Below are 19,280 nucleotides of genomic sequence, written 5' to 3'. Positions count from 1 at the left end.
AGACTTGCTCCGATTTCTATCCATTGCACAACTCTCCCTTTAAACATTTCATGCCATTGGCTGCAAAGCCTGCAACTTCCCCCTTGCTGGCGCAGTTGATTTGCTCCTGGTGATTCCCCCCACCCCTCTAAGGTTAGAAAAGGGGGCGGATTGTTGGACGCGGTTTCTTCCGATCCGAGAGTAGAAGGCTGAAAGTCCCAAACTTCTGTTGTTGCTCTTTCTTTGGGAAAGACCATAATGAAGCCGCTTCTCAACAGCCTCCTGCAACTCTGGCCGCGAGGATCTGTTTCGGCGAGTATTACCTTCAATCTAGCCACTTCTGCAAGACTTGGTCACCTCCAGTTAGCCTTTCTTGTCGACCGAGAATTTTTCCCCCAAATATCCCGTTTGCTCCAGTTCTCTTCTGCTCTCTTTGCAACCTCCCTTCCAGATGTGCAGTGAAATCTTTGGGGAAATCTTGAGGCAGAAGGAAACATCTCTTTTGCAAACTTGATGCTTCTTCCAAGGCAGCCTTGTCCACTTTAAGATGTGTGAACTTCAATTCTGGGAATTGAAGACCACACATCTTAAAATGGATAAGGTTCAGAAACACAGTGCTAAGGGTTTGCCTGTGCTGTAAAGGAAAGTACAAAATTGTGGCTGGGAGAAAACCTATTCTAAGTTGGGGAATTACCTGTCTGTGATGCAGAAAGATTCTAGGATGGGAATGATGGGAAACAAATAGGAGCTGGGGGGATTAGCTTTTTCTTGGGCTGGGTGCTTTTAGTTGGGAATTAAAGTGGCCACAGGTAGACACCACTCTCTTCTAAGTATTGAGTTAAGGCCCACAGGCCATCCCAGACTCTCAGAGTGGGGGCAATGAAGCTGTAGGATCATGCAGAAGGGGTTTTCCCCATTGGTTTCACTTTGAGGAAGAGGTCTTGAATTGCCCCAGGCCAGGGGTAGGCAACCTCAGCTCTTTTATGACACATGGACTTCAACTCCCAGAATTCCTGAGTCAGCAACTGACTCAGGAATTCTGGGAGTTGAAGTCCATGAGTCATAAAAGAGCCAAGGTTGCCTACCCCTGCCCCAGGCAATGTCTTCATTCTGGAAGAGAGGACATTCAGAGCATAGTTGTTAAGAAACAGATTGTACCTAGTGATTATTGCAACTGGGCAAACTGTTTATTGGGAAACTGAATGTTGCAAGAGGTGACTGCATATTGCAAGTACTTTAGGTGTGACTCTAGCTAACAACTCCCCTGTAACATTTTTTCTTTGGAAAAAAGTTAAATTTGAGTGGGGGGTCTCTGGGAGGTTATTAGAATCAGCAAAGCAGATAATTAAAAGTGCCTGCAGACTGGTAAAAATGTATCTGTGAAAGAAAACTCAGAGGTCAAAATTCAAAATTTTTAAATATGTTATTTTTTGTGTGAATTTAATTATACAATTCAATCTGGCATGCCAATTTAAGACTTTGTGAAATTGCACCACTTAAATGTCATTATACCTTCTGAATATACCTGTTTGCAGATTCAGGGCTATGATCAGGGTGCATACATATAATCGGAAAATTAGATACTTTACATTATTTATACTAGGGTGAGGAATGGGGAGGCTACAGGGACAATTTTAGTTAAGAGATTTTGCATAATTGAGACTCCACGTATTTAACTGCAGGTTTCATTCTGATCCATAGTCTACCATTTCTCTTTTCCATTTGACCTAAAAGGAATCTTCAGCATTTGTTAGCCTAATATCACAAATATCAGCTTCATTGCCAAAAAACAAATACAATAAATTGTGCAATAAATCACTACTAGATAACTACTTATTGCTAAAAGGATTTTTTTTCCCTCTGAGTATTTTTTCACTTTTTAAAAAAACACTTTTTATTTTTATTTTTCTTTGCTTATGTATGTATTTTTATCTTTGTGTGTTTTGGAGGGTCAGGTGTCACCATGTTAAAAACCAAGTTATATAAATAATAAAAATAAATGTGGGTGGGCTGCCAAGTGCCCATATTTGATGACATGACCATGGAAGCACTGCAAAAGTAGTAAGTTCAAGGATCAGTCATAATTACCATTTGTTCAACACTGTTGTAATTTCAAATGGTCATTGAATGGATAGTGATTAAGTGAGGACTAACTGTAGATGCAGTCCATTCGTTCGTTCTTTGCTTCATTCTACTAGTGTTTCTCAGAGGCCAGTTCTTCCAGCAAATTTGTCATTGGTGAGAATTTGTCCCATTGAGCTCCTGGAATTATACAGACCTACTAAAGAGTTTCAGGCAATAAATATTGCAGTTCTAATTTCACTAAATTTGGGGAGCATTGATGAACAATATGCCATATATACTTTATTGAATGGAATATATTCTATATTTCTGTTTGTAGCTTTTGCCACGAACCATGCCTGAGAGATTTGGGGGGAAACACCGAAGTGTAACCTCGATTCATGCATACAACACAAAAGGAGAAAACGCCAAGCCAACTGAGCGATATCCAATGCCCAATAAGAAAGACTTACCACATGATATAATGGAACGCCTGGAAGAAGCAGAAGTGAAGGTAAAAATCAGTTGGGAAAAATCAGTTCATAGAAGCTTGCAGTATCTTTATCAACCTTCTTCAACATAAGTGCTCTTCCTATACACTTGACTAGGGTTTGATCATTATCAGATTAAAGAGAAGTTAATGCAGTTCCTAAAGACTTGCTTTGTTGGACAGCTGTTTTTAAACTACATCAGTGGTGGGATTCAGCCGGTTCGCACTATTTCGGCAGAACCGGTAGCTAATTTTTTGTTGCCCAGGCCCAGAATGGACTTCCGGAAGCGGCATCCACACAGAGAACTGGTTGTTCACATATTTTAATCCCACCACTGCTCTACATGTGAACCTAATGATGATTAAAGATGAGGATTTGATATGCTATCTGATACATGTTTATTATTCATCTAAGTTACGTACTGATGTTTAAAATAGGCACAACAATCAGGCTGTGGTTAGATGAGAAACAGGATCAGAAAGGTAATATTTTTGTTTAGCCCTTTTCTACTCTTCCAAGCTAGCTGACGCCTTTCATAGCATAGTGGAAAAGGGAAATGACAATGAATGGCTTGGTCAGGTGCCACTTATTTGTTATCATTCAGACTAATATAGTAGCCCTATCATGCCATTTCAGCAACCCTCTATAACAGAGGTCCCCAACCCCCAGTCCGAGGACTGGCACCAGTCCGTGGCATGCCAGAAACCAGGCCGCACAAACAAGGGAAACCTCTGTGGGATGCAGGAAGCACATGAAACCACACCCCATCTGGTCTGTGGAAAAAATCCTCTCTCCACAGAACAGGTCCCCCGTGCCCAAAAGGTTGGGGGCCGCTGCTCTATAAATCTCAATATCTGGTAACAGAAAACTCCAAAGGTGAAAGAGTACCTGTTGAGTTTCATTCCTCTTAAGTTATTTTGCAGGTTTATTGTTTTAAAGCAAAGAATATTTGCTAGAATTTATTAAAAACTGCCTTAAAACCAATCAGCTTATTTGTTCACGTAGCCCAATATTATTTAGCTGGCATTTACATTCCATTTACCTGGGCCCGAATCCTTTACATCCTTCCACTGAGAAATTGGTTTTTTCGGCTTAAAAAGCCTCAGTTGTAAGGCTCAAGTCCTTACTTTGCTAGGATGCTTCATAAAGAGAGAATTGAGATTACTCAACAGTACCCTTGTATTTGAACCTTAGCTCATTGTTTCAAAGATTTTGCAAATATTGTCAGGACCCAAGAATTTCATTCAGTTGTTTAGTGTCTGAATGCAGGATCCACACCTGATTCCTCTCTCTTGGACCATTTCCTCACTTAATCACCTTGTGTGCAAGTTGAGAATCAAGAATAATTAATAGGGAATGTTTTAGCACCAGCTAAATTGTTGGTTGTCTTCCCTCTATGGCTTGGGAGGTAGCTGTCTTAAAATGAAAACTCACCCTATTTTTTAGAGGAGCGTTATCAGAGAAACCAACAAGAAACCTGAAAACATTATGGTTCAAGAAATTCTAGTCCTACCAGAATGTCTTGACAGTAAGTGTGGAGAATAATTCTGGACTCCTGGATATTTCCCTGAATAGTCTTGAATGTGATTTTAAGGTGTCTGACTATTTCCTCCTCCTTGATTCTCAGAATGGGTTTTTGCCCAATGTGTTTAAAGTGATGGCTAATCGACCAGAAGAATTTAGGGTATTCTTTGCCTATCACGATGTCGTCATGAACAAGGAAACAGGTATGAGTAGCAGTCAAAACATGGATGCTTAGAAAAGATTTTTCTAAACCAATTGCACTAGATTGCATTCCAGATGTGTTCCTAATTCAAGAATCATTGAACCAAAGAAGGTTTGAGTCAACAGAGATAATTAAACTACTGTGATATCCAAAAGCTTTAAAATCATCTTAAGGTGATTCAGTAGCGGTCTAATACAAAAGCAATTAGCTTCCCAGGATCCTTTGCTTATATTAGGGAGCTAGTTTTAAACTATTGAATGCAATTTCTCATGTTCTTTATTTGAATACTAGAACCTGCTAAGATCGTTAATGTCCTTTTTGAGACTATTGGGAAGCTCAGGGGGGATTTAATTAAAATTTCCAATACATGTCACAAGAGTAAGGTACTTTTTGCAATAAAGGCTATAACTTAAAATGTGAAACTGGTTATCACTGGCAGTAGAAGTGGCTGCAGCAGAGATCCTACATACCATCTCATTCCTGTATAAAGGACATGTCTCACTGGCTTAAATGAATCACCTCCGTGTGCAACAACACAACAGGATTTGATTTTAGAATCCTGAAGAATGGCTAGTAATAGAGAGTAGTCACTTTTCAACATGATAATTTAATTTCCACTATTGTGTGGAATAGGGTACCAAATGGTCAACAATAATTAGTAATATAATTTTGAGGCATTAGAACAGATCTGAAGAGATACTCAAATGTACGGCATTGCTCTATCTTTTAGTATCACCAATTTGTTTATTTCTGGTTTCTTTTTTTGGTTATGGAATGCCAAATAACTGCCAAACTTATGCATAACTATTGCCTTCTTCCTCTAAAAAAACAGTAATGACTGCTTTTGCTTCTCTTAAGATTTGGTCATTTGCATAATGCTGGGAATGCTATTCTATTCTTCCTTGATTATACTTGCCTTAATCTGTCTGTTTGTAACAACTGTCCACATTGACTTATGATTTCTGGGGACTAAGGTTTGAATGACCCCTATTGTGGTTTTGACTCTGTAATGTGTATTTGTACAGTATACTTTGTGGGCAAGTGGGGCTTCTTTCAGGATTTAAAGAATATAACCCAGAAGGTGGCAGACAGTAGTATATAATTATTAAAAAATCTTATTCTTGCTTCCACCGGCATAATAAAACATTAGTATGCTTTTAAAAAGCTGGTCTTGTATAACAATATGATATTATGGGGGGGGGGCAAAATTCATATACAACATCAACCTGTGCTTTGGTGAATCTGCCCTGGGACTACTCACCTTTTACAACTCTCTTCCTTCACAGGAAAGCTAAGTATGGCTGACAAAGAGCTCATTGCTGTGGCTGTGAGTATTGTAAACCACACTCCCTACTGTGTAACTGCACATAGTGCCTCACATCGGAAGTACTCCAAGAAACCAACTTTAGCAGATCAGGTCAGTCCCCATATCTGCCTTGTTTGTCTCTGGCAAGCATTTTCTTTTCCCTCATTAGGATCTAGTTGTATGAAACGATCTTTAAAATTAGAAGAAATGAATAAAATAAATGGATTTGTTTGCTTGCTTGCTTGCTTGCTTAGTTTGTAGGCTGTCAAATCCATTAAGACTCTGGGCAGCAAACATTTTCAGTATGTATGCATGTGTTGCCTGCCTAACTCATAACGTATGATTCTTAGCAGTGTACATCAGTAAAAACCAGAGCACCAAAAATGGATAAAAATAAGATAAAGCCAAGATAAGAAACCACAGTCATATAGATGCACATAACTGAGGTGGGCATAACATTACTTTCCTAGCAGGAAAGTGGATCAGTTAACATGAAAGCTCTATGCCCAGGAGAAAAGTGACAACTTCATTGCTCTAGGAAAAGCTAATAGAATTGGGGCTGCCAACTATCCATAGATACAGCAGCAGAGAAGATGGTTCTTCCACTTCCCATACAGCCCCAGAGACAAGACCTGGAACATGCTCACCTTGTGTAATCTAGTAGGACAGGCAGAAATAATCATGCGGTCCTGCTAAGAATCCAGCCTCGTGTCATTTAGGGCTTTTATCAGCGATAATCAGCACCTTGAATTGCATCCAGAAACCTACCGAAAGCCAATACAGCTTGCGAAGTTTGCTCCATGAGTGTACAAATATGCCCAATATTACCCACTCGCTGCAGTCTGGGCCTGTTAACAGCTTTCAGACAGACTTTTAAGAACAGCCTCATTTAGATTTCATTGCACAAACCTGGCCAGGAAGTGACCACGGTGTGGGTGGATTTCTTGTACTTATATACAGTAAGTTCAAAAAAAACAAAACAGAAGAAACAAGTTATGCAAAAAGAAGCTTGCTCTAAAGATAGCAGCTTAAAAGAAATATTGAAAGATGACTGAAGAAAATAAAACCAAAAAAAAATGTTACGTCCCAAAGTTTGTACTTTGTTTTTATATAGGTGGTTGTGAATTGGAAATTGGCCGATCTAAGCGATCGGGAAGTGGCCATGCTTGAGTTTGCCCTTGCTATCTGCAGAGCAGATAACATAACAGAAGAGCACTTTCAGAAGCTGGAGGCACACGGATTTGACCGAGAAGATGCCTGGGACATAGGCTCTATTTCAGCCTTTTTTGCCATGGCAAATCGCATAGCTCTCTTCACAGATATGCGTCCCAACCCAGAATACTATAACATGGATAGAGAAGAGGACAAGGTCCACTCTTCCAAATGAAGTTTGATGGTGTTTACAAGAATATTGGCTTCTCATTGCTACGGCTAAGTCTGGCTAATGGACATCACCACTTTCTATTACATGCAATGCTGTACTTTCAAAGAGATTTTCTATTTGGTTGATATAGCGCGTCTGGCTTACTTTCATATACTTAAAATATTTTCTACACTTTAGATCAGGGGTCTTCAAACTTGGCCCTTTTATGACTTGTGGACTTCAACTCCCAGAATTCCTCAGCCAGGCACCTGGCTGAGGAATTCTGGGAGTTGAAGTCCACAGGTCATAAAAGGGCCAAGTTTGAACACCCCTGGTTTAGATAATCTATTTCTAAAAATTGGGGCTTATTTTATTTTTGTCTTATAATAATATTGAAAACCTACTCAAATAATCCTTTTGTATCTCTAAACTTTTCTATTTCAATCAAACATGTTGATTTTGGGTTCAGACTGCACTTTGGGGAGTAACATCATCTTAAAGGCTGCTATATAATTACAGTGATCAGAATACATAATTCTATAATTGATTTGAGATGATTAGTCAGTAATTTTGACTGTAATTTATAGTCTGTGCTTAATAATGAAGTAGACATTAGTACAAAGAAGGTACTGTGCGATTTTTCCTGGCTTTAAAATGTGTAATTTTAAATTTTTGTCATGAATCAGGAATATTTTTACCTTGATGTTATAAATTACATATGCATAAAACATCTGTACTTAAAATATATTGATGGTAATCATTGATAAAACCATCAAGGCGAGGAAATTTCCCACTTTCAAAATTTTGAAGTCTGCTATTCTGTTTCTATAAATCAGGGGTCTTCAAACTTGGCCCTTTTATGATGTGTGGACTTCAACTCCCAGAATTCCTCAGCCAGGCAGTGCCTGGCTAAGAAATTCTGGGAGTTGAAGTCCACATGTAATAAAAGGCCAAGTTTGAAGACCCCTGCTATAAATGATGAACCTATGTATTGAATATCTTGTGTTGATAACACTGGTTAACTCCAATTTATAATGTCCTCTGAGTTATGTGTGTGTGTGTACACACACACACACAAATATACATATACATACATACATATATACATACATACATGCATATGTATGTATGTATGATATATAGTGATTCATTTAACCATGGCAAAAAGGTCATAAAACAAGGCATGTCTCACTTAACAATTGCCTTGCTTACCAGTAGAAAATCTGGGTTCAGTTGTAAGTCAAGGACTCTCTAATTCAGACATGTCAAACTTGTGACGTTGCGCAACGTATCGGAACTTTTTTCCCATTGCCAGCAATGGGGTGGGCGCGGTTTCTTCGTGATGTGTCCGGGCCCCCTGCTCTAATTCTTCAAAAAAAATTGAACAGTAAGTGCTATTATCGCTATTGTAAGTAATTATTTGAACATAAATAATTTGTTTTGAACATAATCTTTTTTTAAAAAAATCCTAATAAAGTTCAAAATCACAATATTAGGAACTTTAGGAATTTATTCTTTTATAGTTTGCGTACAAATCTTTAATTTCTAGATCTATTTTATGTTTTTTCTTTTTAACTATGCTGTAACACATTGTTCACCACACAGTGAATTAATAATGTTAATAAATCAATTCTATCCTAATTTATTGTTTTCCATATTAACTTCCCTTCTAAAGAATTATTTGTCTCATGCACATATAACTTATTCCTCATACAAACAGATGTTTTAATACTCTGTTAAATATTTTACTTATTCATTCTAAAAAAGTAGTTATTAATAATACTTTTTATATACAATGTTCTTTCATTTATGATCATTTCCAGTATGGCCAAATCTCCAAGGTTGTTCCTTGAATTTGCACCAGAGGGAGTCTTTTTCAAGTCTGCTTTTATTCCTATCCTGAATAGTATAAATTGTTTCTCTTCCATATGGTTGCATTATAAGTTTAAATGAAAGCCTTCATTTCTATCAAATCTTTTTCATCATTCTGAAAAAGCCTTAAATGTAATCTTTTTCTGTAAGACAGTTTGTCTAATGTTTCAATAATAATGAACTTTGTCTCCTTCAGTTTGCAAGCTTCCGGAATAATTTTCTCTAGTAAGTTCACTGGAAAAACTTAATTGGAATATCCCACAGTGTGTTCAGCTTTTAAGTATGCACTTTTCATATATAAGATGGGACTAGAATTCACAGCCTCTTGGTTTCTAGCCTGACACCTAAACCACTACATCAGGTTGACTCTTCTTAAAATCTGCAAGGAGATGAGAACAGTAACTACTTATCTTTTTGTTAATGATTTTGTTTTCTCACCTCATGTATGTTGAATGAAATGCATGAACAGCTTAGGATCTGGGGACAAAACATTTTATTTTTAGTAAAATAACTTTAAACGTCTTCCTTCTTCATATACACATGCAGAGACCAGCAGTTTCAAGGCTTCAGCAGAAAACCGCTATATAAACATATTTTAAGTAACGCCCAAGGATATCAAGAAACCAGCCAAGGCCTCTTAATTTGGATAAGCAGGAGAAAAAATATATAGAACTGAAACCCTGTGGTGTGTGTGTGTATATTTCAAGCCTAGTGCTGCTTTAATTGTGAAGCCAATTAAGGCAGCCTTGGATCACGTCCTCGCGCACCTCCAAATCTCAGTTGTGTTGTCTCTTCTCATCTAAACTTAATTCCTCCTCCTCCTCTTCTCCATCCTCGCCTGCCTCTTACAGTCTCTCAGAGGCAGCTTTTCCTACTTCTTCGCCTTGGCTTGTTGTTGTTGTTGTTGTTAGTTGCGAAGGCTACCTTCCATCAACTCCGATCTCATTCCTCCCCACACCAGGCTTAAAGTAATCAGGAGCCCCCACAGCTTGGGCTGCACAACACAAGCCCGCTTGGCTTTGAGAGGCGTGCTCGCCATGATATCATAAAGGAGGCGGGTTTGGGGAGACAGTGCCGGGCATGCGTGCTTCCTCTCGCCTCAAAGACCCACCGAAGGCTAGCGATTCGGATTGTTCGGTCCTGTTTCCGCGTGGGTACCATGATCAAGCGTTTTCTCCTCTCCGGCTTCCTCCAGCTGCTCCGCCGCCGCGGTGGCGGCTCCGTTTCGGTGAGTAGCGCTCCCCCAGTTGTCCCTCCCCGCCGCCCCTTAATATTTCCACCCTCCTCGCCTAGAAACCCCGGCTGTCGGAAGGGTTTCCTGGAGCGGCGCTTGTTCGATCTAATTCAACAGGGGGCGCTTTCGGCCAGGGGAGTCGCGGGAGATGGTGGGGTTCAGCTCCTTTATATTTTATACTGTAGGGTAGGTAAGAATGAGGAGGCTAAAGGGACATTTTCAGCTAACAGATCTTCTGTAACTGCGCCCGGTGATTATTTCAAATGAACTCTGGAACACTTTTTGTTGTGAAATAGCCTGTTGCAAGGATCATCTCTCATTTTTGGATAAAAGCACACTCTTGCTTATTGCAATCCTTTCTCAATAGCGGATTTTTTTCCCCTTGTGTTCTTCAGAAATTTCCTGAGTATGGAGGGAGGCCATTATTTCACCAAAACAGAGAATCAAAAGCACCTGGTCTCTGACAAAAATGTTAATCAGAAAAAAAGAGATGCAGCGACTCATTTCATATAGTTGCTTCCCTGTCTCCCCTCCCCTTTTTCTTTCTTTCCTTCCTTCCTTCCTTCCTTCCTTCCTTCCTTCCTTCCTTCCTTCCTTCCTTCCTTCCTTCCTTCCTTCCTTCCTTCCTTCTTTCCTTCCTTCCTCTGTATATATAATATATATATATATATATACACATGCTGTCCATCTCACTATGCAAAGTAACTGGGCAATTATTTAGTTGATATCTGTATCACATATGTGGCAAGATAATCTTTACTGAATTCTGAGTGTTAAAAGTTCCATATTTAGATAAGGTTTTTTTTAAAAAAAAGTAGGATTGCAGATAAAAACCCATCCTCATTTTCAAAAGAGAGTGTTCTGAGGCTGTTTCCCAACAGTTCATAGCATCATCCCAACCATCAGTGAAATAAAAGGTATAAAGCCTTTTCTTAATACTGTTGTTTTTGGCACAACTCTAGAGAGCATTACGAATCCCATGTGAGAAAATGACACAGTGAATCTCACAATGTCACTATTTTCTAATGACATCTGGCCTTTATATAAAAAAAACCCAATATCTTTTCATTCAGAATTTGAACATCTCTGGAAAAAAAATGAGTTTACAGTTCCTTCACTTCTATTTATTAAGAGTTTCAAAACTGGGAGACATTTGGCCATTTTTCTGTTTCTTAGCCCTTCTGCTTGCTTTCTCCTCACATACTCCTCACCAGAATTGCTCCAATTGTAAGATAGATGGCATATAAATTTAATAAAGATAAAATATTCTGTTCCAAACAGAAGAGAATCTAAGCTTGAACTGTTATAACAGAAGGTAAGAAGGTTGTTCCAAAAATGGATCTACTGCTAACAAAATCATTCATTCATTCTGAACATTCATGAAAAGCTGGTAACGGTTGAGCCCCAAACAGCTGAATTTAAGATTTGAATCTAAAACAGTGATCCAAATACAAATTACATAAGGAGTTCCATGATTCTCAATATCTTTAGCAACTGTAGAATTTTTTCAAATATACTCAACACTATTGGGTGCAGTTTGCATTTAAAAAGCTATCTTATACATGACAGTAAACTCAGATTTATCACTGGTAAGAGCATCTCTTCAAAATGGTAAGTGGGAAGTTTAGCAATCTCACTGCACTAGTTTGAAATGTGAATTTAGATCTTGGACCTGCAGTGATCTGCAGCTCTAAAGACTGTAACCCAGCGAAAAGTTGCTAAAGGTGCTTTAGACAATCAAAAATACGAGTAATCATTTAATATCCTATTTCAGGGGCAGGCAACCTTGGCTCTTTTATGACTTGTGGACTTCAACTCCCAGAATTCCTGAGCCAGCATGGCTGGCTCAAGAATTCTGGGAGTTGAAGTCCACAAGTCATAAAAGAGCCAAGGTTGCCTACCCCTGTCCTATATAAATGGAACATTCTCTTCTGTTCTGTATTTTAGTTTCTTCCTCTCAGTGTATCAGGAAACGTATGGGGGAGATCCCAAAGTGTAGCACTGAATCATCCAAAGAATACAGAAGGAGAAAATATTACCAAGGCAATTGGACGCTATCCAATACCCAAGAAGACGGATTTGCCATATGATATAGTAGAGCTCATGGAGGAAATGGAAGTAAAGGTAAAAATACTTTATTGGAACAATCCTGCCTATGCTAGTTTCCTTATTTGGGGACTATATTTCCTATCTTGCTAACATTTTCCCCCCTTTGGCTCTGATACCTTCTGATGGCTGTTTTTGTCCATTGTATCAGTGAAAGAGGCATCTGAAGTGAAGGATGTTTTTAGCAGAACATGAAAATATAAAAATTTCTGATTAAACATTGTCTTAATTAAACATTGATTAAACATTGATTAAACATTGGGTACTCTAAGCATTGCTGAGTTAAATGATATGTCTTGGATTAGATCCTTGGATGATACTGTGTGCCTGCAAAGCCATCAAGCCATCAATCATACTTCTTCAAGAACTTAGTATGCTATGTATCTCCTGTTCTTCTCACTTTCTAGAACTACAAAAGCCACCAGGATGACTGAGCATCGGTTGAACTACATTGGATCTCAGGGCTATTGTTGGGAAGAAGTAATATTCGAGAGACTTTTTTAAAAAAATCTGATTGATAGCAGATAATTTTATTACTCCATGTAGCTAAGTGTGGTCTTCTCTAGTTAATGTGGTGCTCTAGATTCTTATCTGCTAGTGACCTTTCAATTGGAAAGATACAAGACTTGAGAACCAGAGTTCCAACCCATTATTATTCCCCATTAACATCACTCTTTAATACTGCACTACAGGTAGTCCTTGAATAAACCATTTATTTAGCGACCATTCAAAATTACAGCGGTGCTGAGAAAAATTACGACCTGTCCTCATACTTACAACAGCCGCAGCATCCCTAGAGTCACATGATCAAAATTTGGGTGCTTGGCAACAGCCATGTAGTTATGCTGGTTGCAGCAATACAGGGTCATGTGATCGCTATTTCCTAATCTTCCCAACCAGCATACAAGTGGGGGATTTGTTTGATTTGTTTAATGAGCATGTGAGTCATGTAATAATAGCAGTAATTTGCTTAAAAAGGTTGTAAAATAGGTCACGACTCACTTAGCCATATTGCTTAGCAACAGAAATTCTGATCCCAGCTGTCGCAAGTTGCGGACCACCTGTACATAATTCAAACTAATTCCACCTTGTAACTACAGCATCTGTGAATTGAAATAATACAGATGTTGGATAGACTTACATAAATGATGTTTGATTACTTTTTTCCTTAATTCTCAGACTGGGTTTTTGCCTAACGTGTTTAAGGTTATGGCTCATCGGCCAGCAGAATTTAGGGCATTCTTTGCCTATTACAATGCCATCATGAACAAAGAGACAGGTAAGAATACCCACCTTGCACTGAGTGATGGAAACTTTTTCCTGGTAAGAATCTCTTAAGTCATTTTGTTGCATTTAGTATTCCAATAAATATAGGTCCAATTTAAAAATTGGCTCAAACTTTCATTGGCTATTTAACAGGAATTGGCCAATTACAATAATATCCATTAGCTTTTATATCCCTGAAGAATCTCTGATTTGCAATCAAAACGTTACTATGGACCATTGTTATATCAAACATGGTTTTCCAGTAATTCTTGCAATAAGAATGATGATGCCCTTGAAAGCCTTCAATGAAAATAAAAGGTTTCATAGAATTTCACAATATACAGCAAGGAATGGTTTGTTTATTTTAAAAGCTAGCTCTTAAAATGTGAATATATTTGTGTAGATTACTGTAATAGTGATTCAATTGTTGGTGCATTAAAAAATGTAGTTTTAGTCCTGATTATTTGCGTTCCAAAATTATTTCTTGGTTATGCATTGGTTATGCAGATTATGAACTGTGTTGCAAGATCTTTATGAGTGTAGTGTAGTAGCTATTAGATTTCAGTATATATTTGGATAGTATTGTTTTTCCTAGCTGAATAATAAAAAGCCATCAGTCTCATTTCAAGGGTTATTTGCCAGGGCCTCCTTAGCAGAAGATAAGAGTATTCCGGCGTGATTTAAAAACTTATCTATTTGAACAATCTGGTCTGGTCTGATGGGTTTGGGGTTGGATTTAAATAAGTTTTAACACATTTTTAGTATTGTATTCTTGGGCATAATTATTTAATTCTTTTTAATCTCTTTAACTTTTGTATTTACATTTTGATATTTATTGCCCTGTACACCGCCCTGAGTCCTTCGGGAGAAGGGCGGTATAAAAATTTAATAAATAAATAAATAAATAAATAAATAAATAAATAAATATAGAGAGTTTAACTTCTGTTTGAAGTTGCTTGCCTGCAGTGACATGATAACACATCGGGCATGGATTGAAATTGTCAAGCTACGGCAGGATAATTCCTATTAATTTAGACTCATAATACTTGCTTTATGGACTAAAGCAGCTATAGAAATAAGATTCATCTTCTCCCATAGGAAACCTAAGCAAGGCTGACAAAGAACTCATTATTGTGGCTACCAGTATTGTCAACCACTGTCCCTACTGTGTAATTGCGCATAGTGCCTTACATCGCATCTACTCCAAGAAACCAACTTTGGCAGATCAGGTCAGACCCAAGTTTATTTTCCTTTCTCTGTGGGTTTGATTTCTGTTCTGTTTTAAATAGTACATGTACATACGCATGATCAAATACATACAGCACCTTGGAATCTATGTGGGAAAAGTTGGGAAAACTGGAAGAAATGAGTGAAAGTAACTTCTAAGTTCAGGAGCCAGTTTTCCAAAGTGTGTATCTCATGACTGTGTTATTCTTAGCAGTTTTGTTCTTCATTGAATTCCATTCTTGGGAATATGGTTGCAAAATGTTTACGTAGCACCTGTATTAAATTGCAACTGAAAGAAAATCTTTTTTTTTTATTGAAAAGTTTTACAGTACATTTTGGAATACAAAACCCCTCCCCTCCCCCTCCCCTCTCCCCAAACCTCCTCAACTCTCCCCTCCCCTCCCCCCCTCCCCGACTTCCCAGAGCTAAATACAGGGTATAAAAATACAAACAAACATAATCTAAAATATGCAAACAACAATAAAATATTAAATTCTATCGCACTTTAACTCTCAATAAAATAACTACAAGCTAGTTATACATCATATAAATCCACTACTTATTCAAATGCTAAATGAAACTTTTTAGTCCCATATTTATTCTGGATATAATCAATCCATCTTCTCCACTCCACAATATATCTCTGTTGTGATTGGTCTTTCAAATACGCTGAGATCTTTGCCATTTCCGCCAAATTGGAAACTTTTAAAGTCCATTCTTCTATAGTCGGCAGTTCTTCCTTCTTCCAATATTGCGCTAGTAAAAGTCTCGCTGCCGTAATTAAATTCAACATCAACTTAGTGTCCACAACAGTAGTATCTATGATAATACCTAATAAAAACAGTTGCGAACAAAAGGCCGAGTAACAATTACAAATTAGTTCTTCTTATGTTAATCGAAATGAGATTCTGATAAAATAAAAGTAAAGTAAATTCATCCATTTCTACAGACTGCAGTGCGGAAGCAAACTCAGCCCTCCAACCTGCCTTGGTTATTATCAAAAAGATTATATTGGCAGATGCTACTAATCACGCTATCTTCCTTTGAAAGTGAAAAATATCCTGCATGTGCCAGGATACCCTCAGATGTTGTAACTGTTTTATAATTGTTTTTAATTTAATTGTAATATTGTTCGCCATCCAAACTCGGTTGTTGAGATGGGCAACTTGATTTAGTGAAGAAAATAAATATGTGCAGAAATAAAAAATCTGTTATCTGGTTACACTGTTATGAATATCCAGTGTTGCGTTATAGTTTGCATTCATAAATATTCCTCAGTCTTTGTTCTAAAGATTCTGATTTCTTTTGACACAAGCTGATCTGAGTGTGCATGTTAAAAGATCTCACATTTAACCCTAAATGAACCCAAATGGAAATTTGTAATTTCTGGTGGCTTTGTTTTTGTTTAGGTGGCTGTGAATTGGAAATTGGCCGATCTAAGCGATCGGGAAATGGCCATGCTTGACTTTGCCCTTGCTATCTGCAGAGCAGATAACATAACAGAAGAGCACTTTCAGAAGCTGGAGGCACACGGATTTGACCGAGAAGATGCCTGGGACATAGGCTCCATTTCAGCCTTTTTTGCCATGTCCAATCGCCTGGCTCATTTTATAGATCTGCATCCCAACCCAGAGTTCTATATCATGGGAAGAATACCAAGAGAGAAAAAGACCAGTTCCTCCTAATAAAACTTGTTGATATCCTAATCTGTGCAAACACTGAGGTCAAGCTTGACTAATTACTGAGTGAAAGTTATCAAATCAAAGTGGACCAGTTTTAGATGCAGTGAAAAGAGAATCAAACTTTACTTTTTGATTGTACAGTACTTCTGAAATGATTTCGAGTACATGTCAGTTGGAATGAGTTTCTTGAAAAGAGAAAAGTGAGATCATATACTTGTAGTTCAGTTTCTTTTGATCATAATTAAAGATATGATTAGAAGTAAGAACCTCATATGTTTTATTTCTATATAGCTAAGTATTAAGACTTTTTTATTCAAACATTAGAAAAGACTAAGCTGGGTTTGCATTCTCATTTCCTCTAAAAGTACTGGCAAGCATGACTGGTTCCTAAAGGCTTAGGTTTTTGCACTGGATCAGGACCCTTTTTTATTATTTTAATGAGCTTTATAATGTAATTCTATTTCTTCTCCCTGGATTTAACAATGCTTTCATACATTTGTGAATTTCAGCTTTTTTATCTTTTGATTAAAAAAGGTCACACAAACATAACTGAAAAATGAAAGGTATTAAACAGTTACAATAAATTATTATATGTTTTTGCTATTTTTTGCTATTTTATTTATTGTATTTATTTTGTTTTTGTTTTTTTTAAAAAAATCCCATTTATATCCTGCCCTTCTCCGAAGACTCAGGGCGGCTTACAATCTAAAGCACAAATCAATGTGCTTAGCAATAGCCTTCATTCTATGTATATGCCTGCTTATTAGGGCTTTTGCCCTCCCCCCAAGCGGCATTATTACAAAGTCAGCTTATTGCCCCCAACAATCTGGGTCCTCATTTTACCTACCTCGGAAGGATGGAAGGCTGAGTCAACCGTGAGCCTGGTGGGACTCGAACCTGCACTAATTGCAGGCAGCTGGTGTTACTTAAGGAGGCATTAGCCCATGCTCCACCAAGGCTATTGCTCTTTGTAAATTGTCTTAAATTATAATGATGTAAATTATAATGATGTAATAGCTTTCCTGATGCCGATATCTCAGAGCTATGTTAAATATTTCTGTAAGCCTGTTAGATTTTCAAGTAGAGATGAAAAAGCAGTCACAGTGCTTTTTTTTATAATTGAAGCAATACATTGTTGTTGGCTGAAGACTGATATTCATTGAAAGTCTTGCTGTAAACATATCTCCTTTAATCCTAATGTTTGAAAGCTCATTTTATTAGCTTGGTGAGTTAGTTGGGTCTGTAATATTTGCCCATTATAATAAGGTAAGAGTAACTATAGTGAATCTGTGTCCAAAATGTATCCTTTTCATTCCACATCCAATTTTAATACTCATCAAATATCACTCAAATATTTTCTTCTCTGCATAGATGAGAAGTTCTTTAATCTGGAAATTTAGAAACATACTCTATCCTTATTTCATTGATTCAATCCTATAGTGCTGCAGGCTGCCATGACCTATTTTTATCATTAATTCCATAGTGCTAGATAAAATAGGGATCCAATACAAAGCAAAATTAGTGGCCTAGAAAGCTTACTGACCCATTTTTCAGAATCATTAATTGGTCTTATTAATTCATCAAGCTATTACTGTATGACCAATTCCTCAAAAAACAACCATGAAATCCCACAAACATCAGAAAAATAATGAGCCATAATGCTTTTTACAAATGTGTATGGGAATATACATCTGAGACAAATGGAAGTTTTAATGCAGGATGTAATTGGGTACAATAAGTACAGATCTACCAAAACAGTCTCTGCTTATTGCCTAGACATTTCATTGAGCAGAGGGTACCCATATTCATGGTCTGTTTAAATAGCCGAGGACACCATATATTAATTTAATCTTGGTTTTTGAATCAAGGACAAGCACTTCATGTTTTAGGAAGTTTTTGGACAACAGCTTTACTTTCTGAAAATCCCATATCTAAAGATCTAAGGAACCTGGAGGCTCAAAAACAATCCATACTGCATACCCAAGTGATTTGTTTGTTTATAGGCCCTCCACATATAGTTGCAAGAAAAAGTATGTGAACCCTTTGTGATCACTGGGAGATCAGGAAAAAAGTCCTTGATAAATTGATCAGTTCCATAGCCTATATTCTTGGTTTCAAGACTTCCTTTAAAGGAAGCAGGGATAAGCATGCCGCACCTGTCGTATCCCAATCTATTTTCCAAAAGCATATAGGAGTGTTTGTGAAAAAGTGTGTATTCTTTCAACCTGAAATAAACATGTCACTCAAATATTCTGCTCAACCTTTCCAGGTGGACTGTGATTCAGCAGAACCAACACTCAGAAGAATTTGAATGGGATACGACAGGTGCAGCATGCTTATCCCTGCTTCCTTTAAAGGGAGTCTTGAAACCAAGAATATAGGCTATGGAACTGATCAATTTATCAAGGACTTTTTTCCTGATCTCCCAGTGATCACTGTTGTGCACTGCCCCTATTGTTGCTGATGTCTCTAGCTTCATTGATTCCTCCTACATTCCAAGTCATTATCTTCCTTATATCATGGCCATTATCAGATGGACCCATGGATACTGACTTTCTCTTCCATCATGCTTTTTATTAAGATAGGCTAGTAGCTTCATCCCTAACTCATACTTGTGCCACACAGTATTCCTTGGTAAGTGTAAGTATGGCTGCAATTCCTTCTGGTATATTTATAATGTCACAAGACCAGCTTTTATGCCAAGCATTCTCAGATTATTTTGTGAAAGGCTGGATGTCTAATCTAGAGATTCAACAACAGGACAACATATTGCTGGCTTCCTCTCCAGCACCAGTGATGTTACCTGGTTGGGTAATGAAACATCTCCAAGAAAACAACCAGTTTAGCGAGCATCAAGGACCCCACCGTTCAACCCTCAGGTACAAATATTCTCTCCTGTTGGTTCTTCCCACCAATTTGACGGATATGCAGGGGTAGACAAGAGATTAATTTGCATTTGGGTTTTTG

The 19,280-nt window shown here is 37.7% G+C and overlaps 2 protein-coding genes across 2 annotated transcripts; both read left to right on the top strand.

The window, feature by feature from the left end:
- The first annotated feature begins 98 nt into the window (after positions 1-98).
- LOC308661347 (uncharacterized protein) lies at positions 99-8,387 on the top strand. Its single transcript, XM_081316269.1, has 5 exons — positions 99-291; positions 2,381-2,554; positions 4,159-4,258; positions 5,544-5,674; positions 6,678-8,387. Exons 1-5 carry the CDS (start codon positions 238-240, stop codon positions 6,948-6,950), a joined length of 732 nt encoding a protein of 243 aa, XP_081172395.1. The 5' UTR covers positions 99-237; the 3' UTR covers positions 6,951-8,387.
- A 1,481-nt stretch (positions 8,388-9,868) lies between these two features.
- Positions 9,869-17,060, top strand: LOC308664572 (uncharacterized protein). Its single transcript, XM_081321944.1, has 5 exons — positions 9,869-10,026; positions 11,980-12,156; positions 13,318-13,417; positions 14,503-14,633; positions 16,041-17,060. The coding sequence occupies exons 1-5, from the start codon at positions 9,958-9,960 to the stop codon at positions 16,314-16,316; spliced, it is 753 nt and encodes a 250-aa protein (XP_081178070.1). The 5' UTR covers positions 9,869-9,957; the 3' UTR covers positions 16,317-17,060.
- The last annotated feature ends 2,220 nt before the right edge of the window (positions 17,061-19,280 follow it).

Source organism: Vipera berus (assembly GCF_964194415.1).
Source record: "Vipera berus genome assembly, chromosome: 2".
In the NCBI taxonomy this organism is placed as follows: Eukaryota; Metazoa; Chordata; class Lepidosauria; order Squamata; family Viperidae; genus Vipera; species Vipera berus.
The sequence above is the reverse complement of the archived record's forward strand: the minus strand, read 5'-3'. Positions and strand labels throughout refer to the sequence as shown.

Excerpts from the sequence above, each read along its gene's own strand:
- LOC308661347 (XM_081316269.1), top strand. The coding sequence starts at position 238 with ATGAAGCCGCTTCTCAACAGCCTCCTGCAACTCTGGCCGCGAGGATCT. Across the intron at positions 2,555-4,158 it reads TGGAAGAAGCAGAAGTGAAG|AATGGGTTTTTGCCCAATGT; the intron begins GTAAAAATCAGT and ends CTTGATTCTCAG. Across the intron at positions 5,675-6,677 it reads AACCAACTTTAGCAGATCAG|GTGGTTGTGAATTGGAAATT; the intron begins GTCAGTCCCCAT and ends GTTTTTATATAG.
- LOC308664572 (XM_081321944.1), top strand. The coding sequence starts at position 9,958 with ATGATCAAGCGTTTTCTCCTCTCCGGCTTCCTCCAGCTGCTCCGCCGC. Across the intron at positions 12,157-13,317 it reads TGGAGGAAATGGAAGTAAAG|ACTGGGTTTTTGCCTAACGT; the intron begins GTAAAAATACTT and ends CTTAATTCTCAG. Across the intron at positions 13,418-14,502 it reads CATCATGAACAAAGAGACAG|GAAACCTAAGCAAGGCTGAC; the intron begins GTAAGAATACCC and ends CTTCTCCCATAG.